Here is a 13,370-nt window from a genome sequence, read left to right as displayed (position 1 = left end):
CATGTAATGAAATGGGAACAAAAGTGGTGCCTTTTTAAAAATATCTTTCAGAACCCTTAGCTGACTACCATTTATTCTTCTGACAATGCAGTCTCTTCATTACAGATGCCTTCTTATTTTTTGTGTCAGATTGTGATCTTTCTCTGAAACTGTGTATGAGCACTGTCACACCTTCACCTGTCAGCTTTGGCTACACATTTTCAAGTCCCCTGCTTTCACATTCTAATGAACTTAGTACATTATGTTGCTTGTGAAATATTTTCCTGTAGACATAGCACATCTGTCGAGGTCACACTGATTTCCTGAGTCTTTGGACATCATTAAAAATTATTATTAATTGTATTTGAAAATTAAAATCTGTCATATTTGAAAAGCAATGACTTTGAAAATAGGTACTTTTTTACTTCATTTTCCTTCAGAGAGAGCAGAACTCTCATGAACATGTTAAAGAATCACCAAAGCTCTATCACATTATTATTTAAAACAATTGTTAATGTAAAAAGGAGTTAGAACATGTACATGAACCAATAATTTGCATTTTTACAGAAACAAAGGAATTACTGTATTGTGGATAAATATAAAGCTCATATGAAAAATTCAGGTATGTAACCCAAACATAACCTACATATAACTAGGTAATCTTGGAGTCAGTGGAATTAGGTGCCTAGGCAATTTGGAAATCCTACTTGGCATCCATCTAAACCTTTTGGGACATAAATACTTTTTAAAAATCTAGCCCCAGGTTATGATTCAGAAGGAAACTGTTTTGCTTGGTGAAGGTATGAAAACCGAGGAAACTAGATTAAAATGCTATGATGTAGGCCTCAATCCTACAAGTTTATAGGCACAGGCAGATCTGGAGTTCCCCTGAAGTCATTGGTGCTCTGTGTGGATGCAGCAGTCCACCTGCATATATATGAGTGCTCAGAAGCAGGGTACTAGAAGCTTTTTTTCATATGCAACACCTGCTTTTAGTAAAGTCCAATTTAATACCAATTTTATACCCTATTTTCAACCCATAATTGACTTTCACACGGAGGTCAAGTGACTTGCCCAATGTCACACAGTTAAATGATTTTTTTTTTTAGGTGAACCTGATGGCTTCTAGTCTTAGCCAGGAAACAATGTCACTCAAGAACTGATCAGAGAGAAATCAGGCTTCATTCTACAACTAGGATTTTGAGGATAAGATATGTGTTTGCATTGAACCCATATAAATATGCATGGTATATGAGGCTTTTCAGTCACAGAAGTGTGGTAAATAAAAACAAAAAGAAGCATCTTTTTCATTTTGATTTTTGTTCAGCAAGAGACAGCATCAGTTACAGAAACTCATTCTCCAAGGAACTCTAAAAAAAAATAAACTGATGTCCAGATTCTGATACTACATAGGTATATGTTGTTCTTTTACTTCACTTGAAGTTGCATTGAAGTGAAGTTTGACACAGATATGTTGTCAGGTATTATATGGGGTTTTTTTAGGGTCAAGTTTACTAAAGCTGGAATTATCCTACATGTGGTATTTTTTTTAGAGTCTGTATTGCGCAAACAGCCCTACATATGGTCAACTTACAGTTCATTACATTTAGGGTGTGCACTAAAAACATACTTAATGCTATTCATTTTGTATGAAACATTTTGCAAGCACCATTATGCTATAACTTGAATAAATCCAGTATAGTGCTTACTGTACTTAAATTTAGTAGCACATATGAACAATTAAGTATGTATAGTCAATTATGTTTTAACATAGTTCCACTGAATTGTTGAAATGGACATACGATAAGCAGATTTTGTTTTGGTTTTGGGTGAGAGAGAGATGGCGTCACAATTTGGGTTTCAAGCAGTGTTGATATTGTGAAACAGTATCTCAGCTGGCTGGGTGTAACTGAGACACAGTAATACCAATAAATACATGTGCCTTTTCAGCACTGTGATCTGTAGAAATCCTGATCTCCTGAGGATGGAATAAGTATTGTTGGATCATGGAGATAGTGATTTGCATAGTATTAAAACAGGCCCAATCATGTTTGCTCAAGTGTCTTGCTGGGACCAGTGTGCTTGTTTGCTCAAGTGTCTTGCTGGGACCAGTGCTTACTTCAGTGGGGCCAGGATTTATCTAAAAACTTAAAAGAAGGGGTCCTTCCTTTCAAACTTATGAAGGAAGCAGGGACAATGTGTCGGCTCTCCACTAAAGCATGCTAAAGTAAAACTAAGAAAGGGACTTGCTAAGGGAATTTAAATATCGTGAGGAGGGGAGGCTGATATTGACACATAAAGACTATCCCCCTTTTACAGAGTACAGCATTTCTCCCCAGTTATAGACAATCATACCATTTCCATTTTTTTCTCCAAGAACTGGATTTTAAAAGCTGTTAAAAAAACTGGAACACTTTGTAGACCAACTTTAGGGAAAAAAAACAATATTAGAAGATTTGTGATTTATATTATCTGGAAAGAAGGGAAAAACAAAGTATTAAGACAGTAACTGTGATTCCTTTTTATAAAATGGGAGGTCTTATAAACATCCATTGCTATCTTTTTCTACGTTCTTTCTGCCTCACCTTTTACTTGGAGGAGGAGAATAGAAAATATTCTTTGAGATGACTACCATATTCTGTGAAAGTAAACCTACACAAGTTTACTTGACCCAAATATCCACCAGGTTTACCAGTGCTCAGTTTCTTCAAATCAGATAAGATCAGGTGTGTTCAGAGTGATATGGCCATCAAGTTATGCTTTCACTTTTGATCTTTTTTTTTTTATAGCTTATAAACAGTTTTACAGACACTGAACATTAATAATGTTCTTATTCACCTAATAGGATCTTTTAAAGCAGCATATACCGTATGTGTTTTCCTTATTTAAAAAAAAAAATAAAAACAAGTGTTCAATGAAACAGGAAGCATCGCCTGGGAATTTTCACACAAAGAAAAGCTAATTGAACTACTCTTTCCATTCTGCATATTTACAAATGCTGTGTTATTGCTCAGTTCTCTCTGGAAAAATAAATATCTTAATAAATAGAGGCCTGCAAATCTGTGGATATCTGCTTGATATCCACAGGTGTAGCCGCAGCTTGTTTTTGCAGATATGGATGAAAATAAAAATTTAGTTTTCTAGAACCCTGCAAATTTGTGAATATCCACTTTATATCTGTGTCTATCCATCCTCCGCTCATTTTTGCGGATACAGATGTAGATACAAATTTTGTTTCTGCATAGGGCTTTATTGATAAGGTAGGGGTTTTTTTCAATTATTTTGTGCAGGTTTATGTGTTGTCCTATTTTTTTTTGTGTCTGGCTTGTTTCCTGACTTGTGACAACAGTCTCTTAATGCCTCTTCTGCTCTCAATATGAGTTTTCTTTTGGTATTGACATTGCTACTTTGAACTGAATTTTAATTCTCTCATGCATTTCTTTGTTATGGAGATCTTTTCCAGTTTGTTAATCTCTTCCCTTTCCACTTCTTTGCTTGCTTCATTTTTTCATCTTTTACTTTTACTTTTAAAAACCTTATCGGTGTGGTATGTGGCTCCTGGATCCAATGGCTCTTCATTTTCTCCTGTAATTGAAATTCTCTTTCCCTTTCCAACTGTGTTCCTAATATATCTATTTCTAGTGTTAGCATCTCCCTATTCACCTGGCTACATAGGTACCTATGAAAGAAAACAATAGAGTCCATTCCAAGGGCCTGATCGAGCATGGCCTGGGGTCAACAGAGGACTCCCCAGCTGGCCTTGGCTCTGTGCAGTACTTCCCTGGAACCTGCTCGGGGTGTTGGGGCAGTGTCTGGGTGAGCCTGGATTTAGTTGGGTAGTCCCTAGCTGAGCCTGGGCTCCCCTGCCCCTTTGAAAGGCACAGAGGCATTTCAAAGGGGGTAGCTGCTGCACAGCTGATCTGCAGACCAGCGGTGTAGTGGCACCATTGCACAGCTGGGCAGTGCTGTCACTTTGACGTACCCCTTCCTTTCCCCCTTCCCCCTTCGCTACCGCTCCGTTTGCTACCGCTAGCTGACTACTAGGCAAAAGGCTGTCCAATAAATTCTTATGGGGTAGTGGACTAGTCTTTAGCAGCCCGGGCTTGCTCTAGGTAAGGTCGCTAACCACGTGCCTGGCAGCAAAACCGCCCTCAGACCATCAACCACCCGAAGCAAGCGGGAGTGTAAAATTAAATATGTAAAAATCAACGTGTCCCCTGAAGGAGGCGCGCCCGGCACACGGGCCGGGCGGCTGCAGCCTGCTGCTCGCAAGGCCTGGCTGGCGGCACGCGGGCAAGCGAGTGTCCCAAACTGAACCTTCCCAGGTGTGACGCTCGCTTAGGGGCGGGGTTTCCAGTTAGGCTCCGCCTCGCCGTTCCTTGTACCCAGCGCGGGGAAGCGGCGAGAGAATGGGAAGGTAGTGACGCAATAAGTCTGCGGTTATCCCGGCTCAACTCCTCGCGCGAGCGCGGCCCCGCCTCCCTCTGTCGTAGCCGGCTCGCCGCACCTCGTGGGAGCCCAACCAGAGACGTGTTCGTTGCGCAGGCGCATTGGCTCCCTGCTGGAGTTCTTGCGAGAGTTGGAAGCCGGCTCGGTTGGTTCCTGGTTGGTGGGGAGCGCGCTGCGAAAGCCGGGGCGGCAGCAGTGACAGGGAGGGGGGAATCCCCTCGGCGCGGAGTCTGCGAGCGGCGCCCCCCCCCCCTTCTCTAGCCCGTCCCGCCCGCCGCTGCGTGCAGGGGTCGCTTCTTCTCCCCGCCCAACGGGCGCGGCGGGAGCGGGCTCCCGGCCCGGCATTGTCTGCGGGGCGCGCGCGCCGGGATCATGTCCGCCGGGCAGCAGGAGCCGCCGCCGGATGAGACCCTGTCCCCCGCCGGCACCGCCCCCTCCTCCGCAACCACCAGCAACGGCGGCGAGCTCGCGGGGGCGCCGCCTGTCGGCGCGAGTGACGCTGACATGGAGGTGAGGAGACCCCCCCCCCCCCAAACCCCGGGACCGGGCGTGAGCCGGGGGGGCGGGGGACGCTCTGGAGCTGGTGACGATGCTCCGGCCCCTCGCTCTCCGAGGCCCGCTCCGGGTTTTCCTGTCCCGCCCCGAGCGGCTCCCTCGGCACACGTGGGGTTCCTCTGTCCGACTCCCCCCGTTAGGGCCCGGGGTGGGGGGTGAGTTGAGTCTCCCCCCCCCCCCCCCGTCTGTCCGCAGAGCCGCGCAGTAACCGGTGGCCGAGCCCGCCACCACCCGTCGTGCTGTGCCACGAGGGCTGGGGCCGGCAGGCTGCGTGAGCCGCGTGGGGCAGAGACAATAGAGCGGGCGGGCGGATGAGGAGCCTTCAGCGGCGCGTGTGAATGGAGCGGAGCCGAGCTGAGCCGCCTCCCCTGTACAGCGTGTGCGCCTCGTCTCTCTCTCTTTGGTTCATGAATGAATTGGGGGCGGTCAGGAAACGGGAGTCGCGTCTCGTTGTGTCTAGGGGCTGTGGGAGTCTCCGCGATGCTGGGAAGCGGGTAGCAGCTGTTACGTCGGCTTCCCACCCCTTCAGCAGAAAGTAGGTTCTTCTCTCTTTGTCACATACGCACCCTCTTCCCGTTGTTTGTTTTCTGTTCACGGCTCTGCCTGTCACTTCGGTGGGCGCTGTGTACCTCAATATATGCAAACAAGAGGTTCCTTCCCCTTTATGAACGATGTACCACAGACTGCTACGAGAAAAAGAACACAAAGAAACATTGACGGCTGCTCTCTGACTGATAGACAATGAAAACAATCTGAAATTGGATTTTTGAAGGCAAGCTGGAATAGTCACAGGTTTCCCAAATGTGGCCAACTCTCCTTTCTGTGTTCTGTTTTATTCCAGGAGTATCTAGCTAGAAATTTATTTTTCCTTTTTTCCCCCAGGAAGTTCTTTTTGTAGTGCAGCTGTAACTGTTGAATTAATTCTTCTATTCTTTCTAAGTGAGCTTCCCAGCAAAGATTTATGTTTAGCTGTGCTTTCTCTTTAAGTTATGAAAAAAACAGAGTACATCTGGCAACATTTTATAAAGCAGTGGTATCATCTGTTGTTTGAAATGTCTTATTTTGGCAACAGGTGCCTAATTCAGAAATGTCAGGGGGTTAGGAGAACCTGGGATTTGAACTAATGCCTAGAGATGATTGTTTTGTAACAGCATTTGTTTCTTTAGCCATACATGGAAACTAGTTTGTCTGCTTTTTATTGATGAATATTTCATGTTCTGAATCATTCTTTACAACCAACCTACTTAATCTGACTAGTTTGCAAATTCCATTTTCTTAGAGTAGCTCCTTCAGATGAACAAATAACTAAAACATTGTGGGTAATAAATCCTATTTAAAAACATAAAAGCTAAGCTGGAAGCTATTAAACAAGGATTTTTATATGTTTTTTGTCTCTTGTAAAGTTATAGTTCTCAAGAAGAAACCAAACCACTTTCAATGTTTATTTAAAATATTTCTTCATGTAGTTGTATCTCTTTTAAACTGGATTGGAAAGTTTCCTTATGAAGATTTATAAGTGCTTTGCCTCCTTCCTCTGGAATATTGCTTTACATTGATTCAGAAGGAAAGATTGTTAGCTATTGTTACCAGATTTGGTCCTTTCCTTCCTCCCTCCTCTCCCCCCCCCCCCCCTCCCGAGATGGCTTACTTAACTAGCCAAGACCCAGCCATAACCCAACCCCCCTTCCTCCTTTCTGTATGAAGAGCTATTAGGATCTTGTCTGCACTGGCTTTTTTTAAAATCTCCTACTATTAAACTACTATTGCTACGTCTCAGAGGGATAGCCATCATAAAGTTAGGAATAAAGACACTACCTGGCTAGCATACTACCTTCCATGTTCTAATGACTTAAAAAAACCAAACAATGGGTACTTAAGATCAATTTCCTCCTTCCCTATCAGCTTCATGTAATGTGTACACTCTAATACTACTTTCCCTCTTTTTCACTTCCTTCTCTGCCCCTCCCCCCATTTATTTTGGAACTGGACCTTTAATAACTATTCATCTGAAGAAGTGGCTTGTGCACATGACAGCTCATGATGCCATCTACATGTTTTGTTGGTCTTTAAGGTGCTTCTAGACTATTTGTTGTTTTTTAAGTTTTTCCAGAGATAGTCGTTAGTCTGTATCTGCCAAAATAGTGAGGAGTCCTGTTGCACCTTTACTTGCATTTGATTAAATGGATTTTTGCCCACAAAGACTTATGCCCAAACAAATTCTTTATGGTGCCACATGATTTCTCATTGTTTTTACTACTATAGATTTAACTCTTCTGTTAGTAATAATGGTGAGAAAGCTAATGTAGGTTAGCTGTTGGTGTTCTTAAGATTAGTGGATATATGGTGATAAAAATTTTGGTGGACAGGCAATGTTGCTGACCAGTAGTAGGAAACCTAGTTTAAGGGAAAATGCTAATATAGATACATCTTATGAAGGTATGAAGAGCAATGACACTTTGTTCTTTGGATAGAAACTATAGCTTCCATATTGAGAGAGACATACCATAATTAGGTATTGAAATTAGGAAATCTTCATTTGAGAATTTTTGTTCATACAGTTCCTTCTTCTATAAATGAGGCTCAACATCATAGAGTGAAACAAATGTTACACTTTTCAAAAGAGGAAGAAAGAACAGCTGATGAGTTTACAAAGAAGATCAAGAATGATTTGAGTTCATATTTAGTTGAAGTGTTCAATGGTGTCTTGACTATTTTATGTATGCCTAGTTTCAAAATCTTACCGAAATGTTAAAGTGGAAAATGCTTGTGTTAAATTCAGTCTACAGTTGTTGCCCATTGTCTTTTGAAGTTGTACAACTTAGGGATATTAAAGACTAATTGATCTCCCTCCTGTCCCCCCTGCTGCCTCTGTTAAATAGAGGCAGCAAAGGGAGGTGGGGGGTGGAAAGCGGCACTTGAAAGCGGCAGCACCGCACAGCTGAGCCCAAGATCAGCTGTGTGGCGCTGCTGTTTTGAAATGCCAAGGCTCCTCAGCTGACCGCAGGTTCCTTGGAAATGCTGCACTGGAGCACAGGATCAGCTGGGGAGTCCCCAGATGACACCAGGCTCCATGTGCGCAGCGGCTGCACAGCTGATCCCTGGCTCAGCTGTGTGGCACTGCACATGGAGCCCGGGGTCAGCTGGGGACTCCCCAGTTGATCCTGTGCTCCAGTGCAGCATTTCCGTAGAACCTGGAATCAGCTGGGGACTCCCTAGCTGACTCTGGCTCCATGTTGTGCTGCCTCTGTGAAATGCACAAGAGCCCCCGCTAGGTACTCTTGTACATTTCAAAGCTGACACCTTGTGCAGCCCGGAGTCTGCAGGACTTCTTGCTGGCCCCGGGCTGCATGCGGAAGTGCCTATTGAGTAGTTGATGGAAATTCTTAATCTGACTAGTCTGAAATTCCATCAACTACTCAATTAGTCAGTGAACTGCTAGTTAACACCCTTAGTGTAACTATCACTTTAGGGTGTATCGATTCATGTGTGTAACTTGTCAGCAGTGTATGTCTCTTATTCAGGGGTCACAGCCGTTCTGCTTGTCTCTAAGCATGAAGCAGGAGAGGGTTTCCAGTTAGATCCTGGCTAGAAGAGTAGGACGGTCTGTTGTTGAGCTGATACCTGAGTGCAATGATTTTTCCAGTTCTTTTCTTTTGGATCTTTTCTTTTTTGACTGACAAACTAAAATTCTGTTTTTACTTACTCATATCTCTTTTTGATGGGCCTTAGCTTGGCATAGTATTTATTATGTCTCCTTTTATGTCTATGTTCTTTATTTCCCTTCATTTGCTTTGTGTGGGTTCCAGCCTGATTTGTTTTAATATCACTTGTCCATTCCCCACTGCACACTAGGGACTGAGGTGAGATAAATAACTTCCAGTGTAGGCCATCTATTCTTAACAGATGGTGAAGGGTAATTTCTCCAGATAGCTCATTCTCTTCCCTAAACTCCTGAAGAACCTATGTAAAATACTCCTTCAGAACAATTGTATAAGGGTTGATCATACCAGTAGTATTTCTGCTTCCAGTAGAGATGACAGTTGTTCCTAGTACCTGAAGCACAGTGAAACTTGTAAATTGTTAATAAAGATGCACTCTTCTGGTGTCATGTCATATGTCACGATTTTGAAGCAGAATACTTTTTTGGAAGAAGGGAGAAGAGAGTTTTATTATTTCCCTATCTGAAAAGATAGTCAAAGAAAATACCTCTGCTCCTCCGCTCCCCTTTTCTGAAAGGGGAAGTGTGGGAGGGTGGAGTGGGAATCAAATGACTTAATGGAGACTTACTTTTCTGTCCCAAATATAATAATCAGTGGTAATTACTTGATGTAGTAGGCAAAAGAAAATCAAACAGTTACCTCCTCATTAACTTGCCACCTTGCTCATAGGTCAAAACTGAAATTAAAATTGCAATTCCTGATGCATTCAAACTAAGATAAGTTTTATTTATCAACAAATAGAGATGGAGGTATTATCCTCTGGATAAATGGTAACATTAAATAAAATATGTTTGCTGGGTATCTTTTTATAAAAGAGAATTCAATTTGTTTTTCATGTTTTTTCCTCCTAGGAAGGTTTTGATGATGCATCACCAGGAAAACAAAAGGAAATCCAGGAACCGGATCCTACATATGAAGAGAAAATGGTGCGTAATTTTCAGCATGTGTGCAATATGATACAAATGGCCACTACTGCTGTAGTTCCTTTTTTATAGAAAAGTTAAATTTCTTGCTCTTATTTGAGTCATTTTAACTGGTATGCTGATGAGGCATTTCTGCAGAAATCTTAATGCCACTTTAGGAGAGATGATAGGAGCTTTTGCAGTTTTTAGTAGTTAAAATGAAGTGAGCTGTCCTAGGATTTGGGGGACTGTTTACAAAGAGTGGACTGATGTGAAGTTCTGTATTGTGTGATAATATTCAGAGCTTGAGTCTTTTGTCTTGTATGTAAGTGCACTGGTGGTGATGTATTGATGTGGGAAGAGACACTTTACATGTTAGGCATACTCTGGCTGGTTAATAGAGGTATCCTACAAAGTGCTTAGGCCCACCTTAAGGGAACTTGAGAAATAAGCATTCACCCTCTGAAACAGGAATTTGCATCTGGTCTCAGGGAGAGCTCATTAGCATCTTAAGTCAACCCCACAGAATTACTCTGACTTATTTAACATATAGGGTCAGATGAAGTCTAATGACCATGACCTTTATTTTCCTGTTTGAGAGAGAAACTTGACTATCTCAAATATTTGTAATTCAAATGCTGTAGTTGTCCCCAAACCGTGGGGTTCTTCCCTGCTAAGGTGGTGCTAAGCAATATTTGGGGAGAGGGCACAGTAGGATTGGGTCAGGGAAAGGAGTGTCACACAGGCTGCACTGCCACAGCACTTGGCTGTGGCTCCACTTCCATATCCAGCCACAGCTTTGCTGTTGTTGATCTGATGTGACTTTGCTTCCAACCCCACACCCGATATCAGTTCCTGGCTACAACTCCATTTCCACCTCAGATCTTCCTTCTGCCTCCTCACCTCCCTCTCCCCCATGGAACCTTAGCTTCTGGGAGTGGAGCAGATGGGTAAGAGCAGTGGTGATTGCAATATAAAGTAAAAATATGTAGTTGTAGTGTGAGGAAGAGAAAAGTAAAAAGTTATGTAGCAAATGGTTCTGTATTGGTGCTTAAAGTTCTCTGAAGTTGTAATCACCAGGCAAAATAGATTCGAGGTTGGAAGACTTCTGTGTAGGGAGATTCTTCTGAGGTTATATGATTTAGTGGTCTAGAGTATTATACTGGGAGGCAGTAATTTCTGAGTTATAATCCTGATGCTCTTTGATTTATAGCATGACCGTGGGTTGGTGATTTAACCCAAAGCTTGCAAAATGTACTAGACATTGGAATCTGACATAGATCGGAGGTCCGGGGCAATGCATCCTCTTTGGCATTCCCCTCCAGCTACTTTAAATTAGTTAGCATTCATAAAAAATAATGGATGATCTCCTGTCAAGATCTGGCTAGTATGTTGGGAATGAGGCCATCCACTACTTTCTCTACTCTCCTGTCAAAGCTTCCTTTTTTTAGGTCCTTTCTATTTATAACTCAAGTACTTATGACTGCTTATAGCTTTACTAAGAAAAAAACTGAAGTGGATGTTCTCAGTTCACTGTTACCCATGTGATACTGAATTACTAACATTGATAATTAAAAGTGTTTGTTAGTTTAATACTGCTGTTTCCTGCCAAAGTTATGGTCAGCAGTGGGACTGAAACAGTTACCTTTGAGGCTTATACTGAGAATGCTATATAGGTTCACTTACAAAAAGGCTGTCTTGAGCCTACTGGAGATTTGCCACAATACATTGGACTTCACATATAAGGGCTTCTTCAATTTTGGACACAAAACTTGTATTCTGGATATCTCTGGTCTTGGTTACATTTCAGTCTTATGCAGGTGTCCCCTGTGATCTTGGCTTAGGCTTATTTTGGGGCAGTTAAGGGGCCCTTGTTTGGGATCAAATCCATTTCACAGCTGCTAACTTTTGTAGCTATCTATTTTAAAGAATATGAATTTGAATCATTCTAAGACATTAATTGTAGTTCTAGATCTGAATTTTTATTATATGAGCATATTGTAATGTCTCACTTGCTCAAGTTGTTTTTTATTATATCAACAGCAAACAGACAGAGCAAACAGATTTGAGTATCTGTTAAAGCAGACTGAGCTGTTTGCTCACTTCATTCAGCCTGCTGCTCAAAAGACTCCAACTTCACCTTTGAAAATGAAACCAGGACGTCCACGAATAAAAAAGGATGAGAAACAGAATCTGTTGTCAGTTGGCGAGTAAGTAATACCTTTTAACATAGTTATGCCCGTAATATAGTTCTCTTATCTTTTTGCAGATTAGGAGCTTCCTTTAAAAGATGTGATGATGTAGGGTATTGTGCTTTCTTCTCAAAATTGCTAGTATTTTAGACACCCATCAAGCCTTATAAAATGGAAAATCACTTTGCACTAAAATAACCACAGTTGTTTATAAACTGAAGTTTGGTCAGAATCTAATTTAGGGATGTAAATGGGTAACTGGTTACCTGGTAAGCATCACCCTTTAATGGGTAATGCATCCTGGTTAGTTGGTGCTTCACCTGGCTGGTGCTAGCAATCCCCCATCTGCAGTGTGATAAGCGACCTGGCAGGAGCAAATTGCCACAGTGCGGTGCGGTGGGTCCTGCAGCCTGGCTGGGTCCAGCAGCCCATGGTGCAATGCAGCAGGCTGATTAACAAGTTAAATATATAGTTTAACTGTTTAACATTTTAAATGGGATTTTACATCCCTAATCGAATTTTGGGGTGGTGAAATAAACAAAGTAGCAAGTGGGTGGGAAAAGTAAATTGAATGGTTTTGGAGAATCCATGTGTACTGAATTTTATAGCTGAACCAAAATGCTAAAAAGAAATGTATTTTGTTTTTGCCTTTTGCTGTTTGATTTATAAAGATGTAGGCTTCTCTCTAACTCCTGAAAGAGAGCTCCAGAGCAGCTACCTCCGAAAAGCTTGCTGCAACCTCCCCATTGTAGGCTAATGTTAGCATCCTTCCTGTAGTCTTTCAGTTTTGCCCTACTCCAATCTTTCTGCTCACTACCCTCTCATAAGTGTGTTGCTAACAGGAGAAAAGAGAAAATTTCTTCCATCTGAATTTACCTGTGTATAGGAGTTGAGCTGTCAGCATACTCTTCTACTCAAATCAGCACAGATCAGCAAACAGTGTGACAGAACAGTAGACAAGCTTAAAATTGGAAAGAGTAATTATCCTCAGCATGCTGTTACAAAGCGTATTGCAAATATTTATGAATGTACAGGTTTCTTCAGATTACTCTTGTTTACATTTATCAAGAATGGTACCAAATAAATGATGGTAACTTCTTATGGAGCAGTCTGGTGCCTTCTCAATCTAGTTTGAAATTTGTATTTTTGATTTTGTTTTGTGTAGCTATCGACATCGTAGAACAGAACAGGAGGAAGACGAGGAGCTATTGACAGAGAGCTCCAAGGCGACTAATGTATGCACTCGATTTGAAGATTCACCATCATGTATGGTTTGCTCTTTCATTTGTTATCCTTGGTAAAGCCTCAGTGGACCCTAAAATTGTTCTCTTTCCATTATTCTTGCCTTCCTGAGGAGGTTGTCAATTCTGCAAGTTCCTGTAATCTAGAATATATTGAACATTTAAATTTGCAAATGTTAGGATTTTGGATATTCCTGAATCTGCTGAGGATCTGGCATTTTAAACTTTAAGTTGCTATCTAGCTGGAAATGAGTTCAGATTCTGCAGGAAAGAAATAATTCATAGGGAAGATCTGGAGCCACCATCTCCCTGTGCCTGGCACTGACCGCAGAG

General features: G+C 42.1%; 1 protein-coding gene across 2 annotated transcripts in view; it reads left to right on the top strand.

The window, feature by feature from the left end:
* The first annotated feature begins 4,530 nt into the window (after nt 1-4,530).
* SMARCA5 (SNF2 related chromatin remodeling ATPase 5) overlaps nt 4,531-13,370 on the top strand; it is a 46,134-nt gene continuing 37,294 nt past the window's right edge. The window contains exons 1-4 of one of the 2 annotated variants that reach the window (XM_075929891.1): nt 4,531-4,938; nt 9,554-9,628; nt 11,648-11,814; nt 12,962-13,062. In XM_075929891.1, coding sequence (XP_075786006.1) covers nt 4,801-4,938; nt 9,554-9,628; nt 11,648-11,814; nt 12,962-13,062 — 481 coding nt within the window. In that variant the 5' untranslated portion in view covers nt 4,531-4,800. Of the gene's footprint in view, nt 4,939-5,349; nt 5,519-9,553; nt 9,629-11,647; nt 11,815-12,961; nt 13,063-13,370 lie in introns of those variants that run through there. The other variant, XM_075929892.1, reaches the window with a different exon arrangement.

This window comes from Pelodiscus sinensis, chromosome 5 (assembly GCF_049634645.1).
Source record: "Pelodiscus sinensis isolate JC-2024 chromosome 5, ASM4963464v1, whole genome shotgun sequence".
NCBI lineage: Eukaryota > Metazoa > Chordata > Testudines > Trionychidae > Pelodiscus > Pelodiscus sinensis.
Note: the sequence above shows the minus strand (reverse complement) of the source record. Positions and strands in the feature narration are given on the sequence as shown.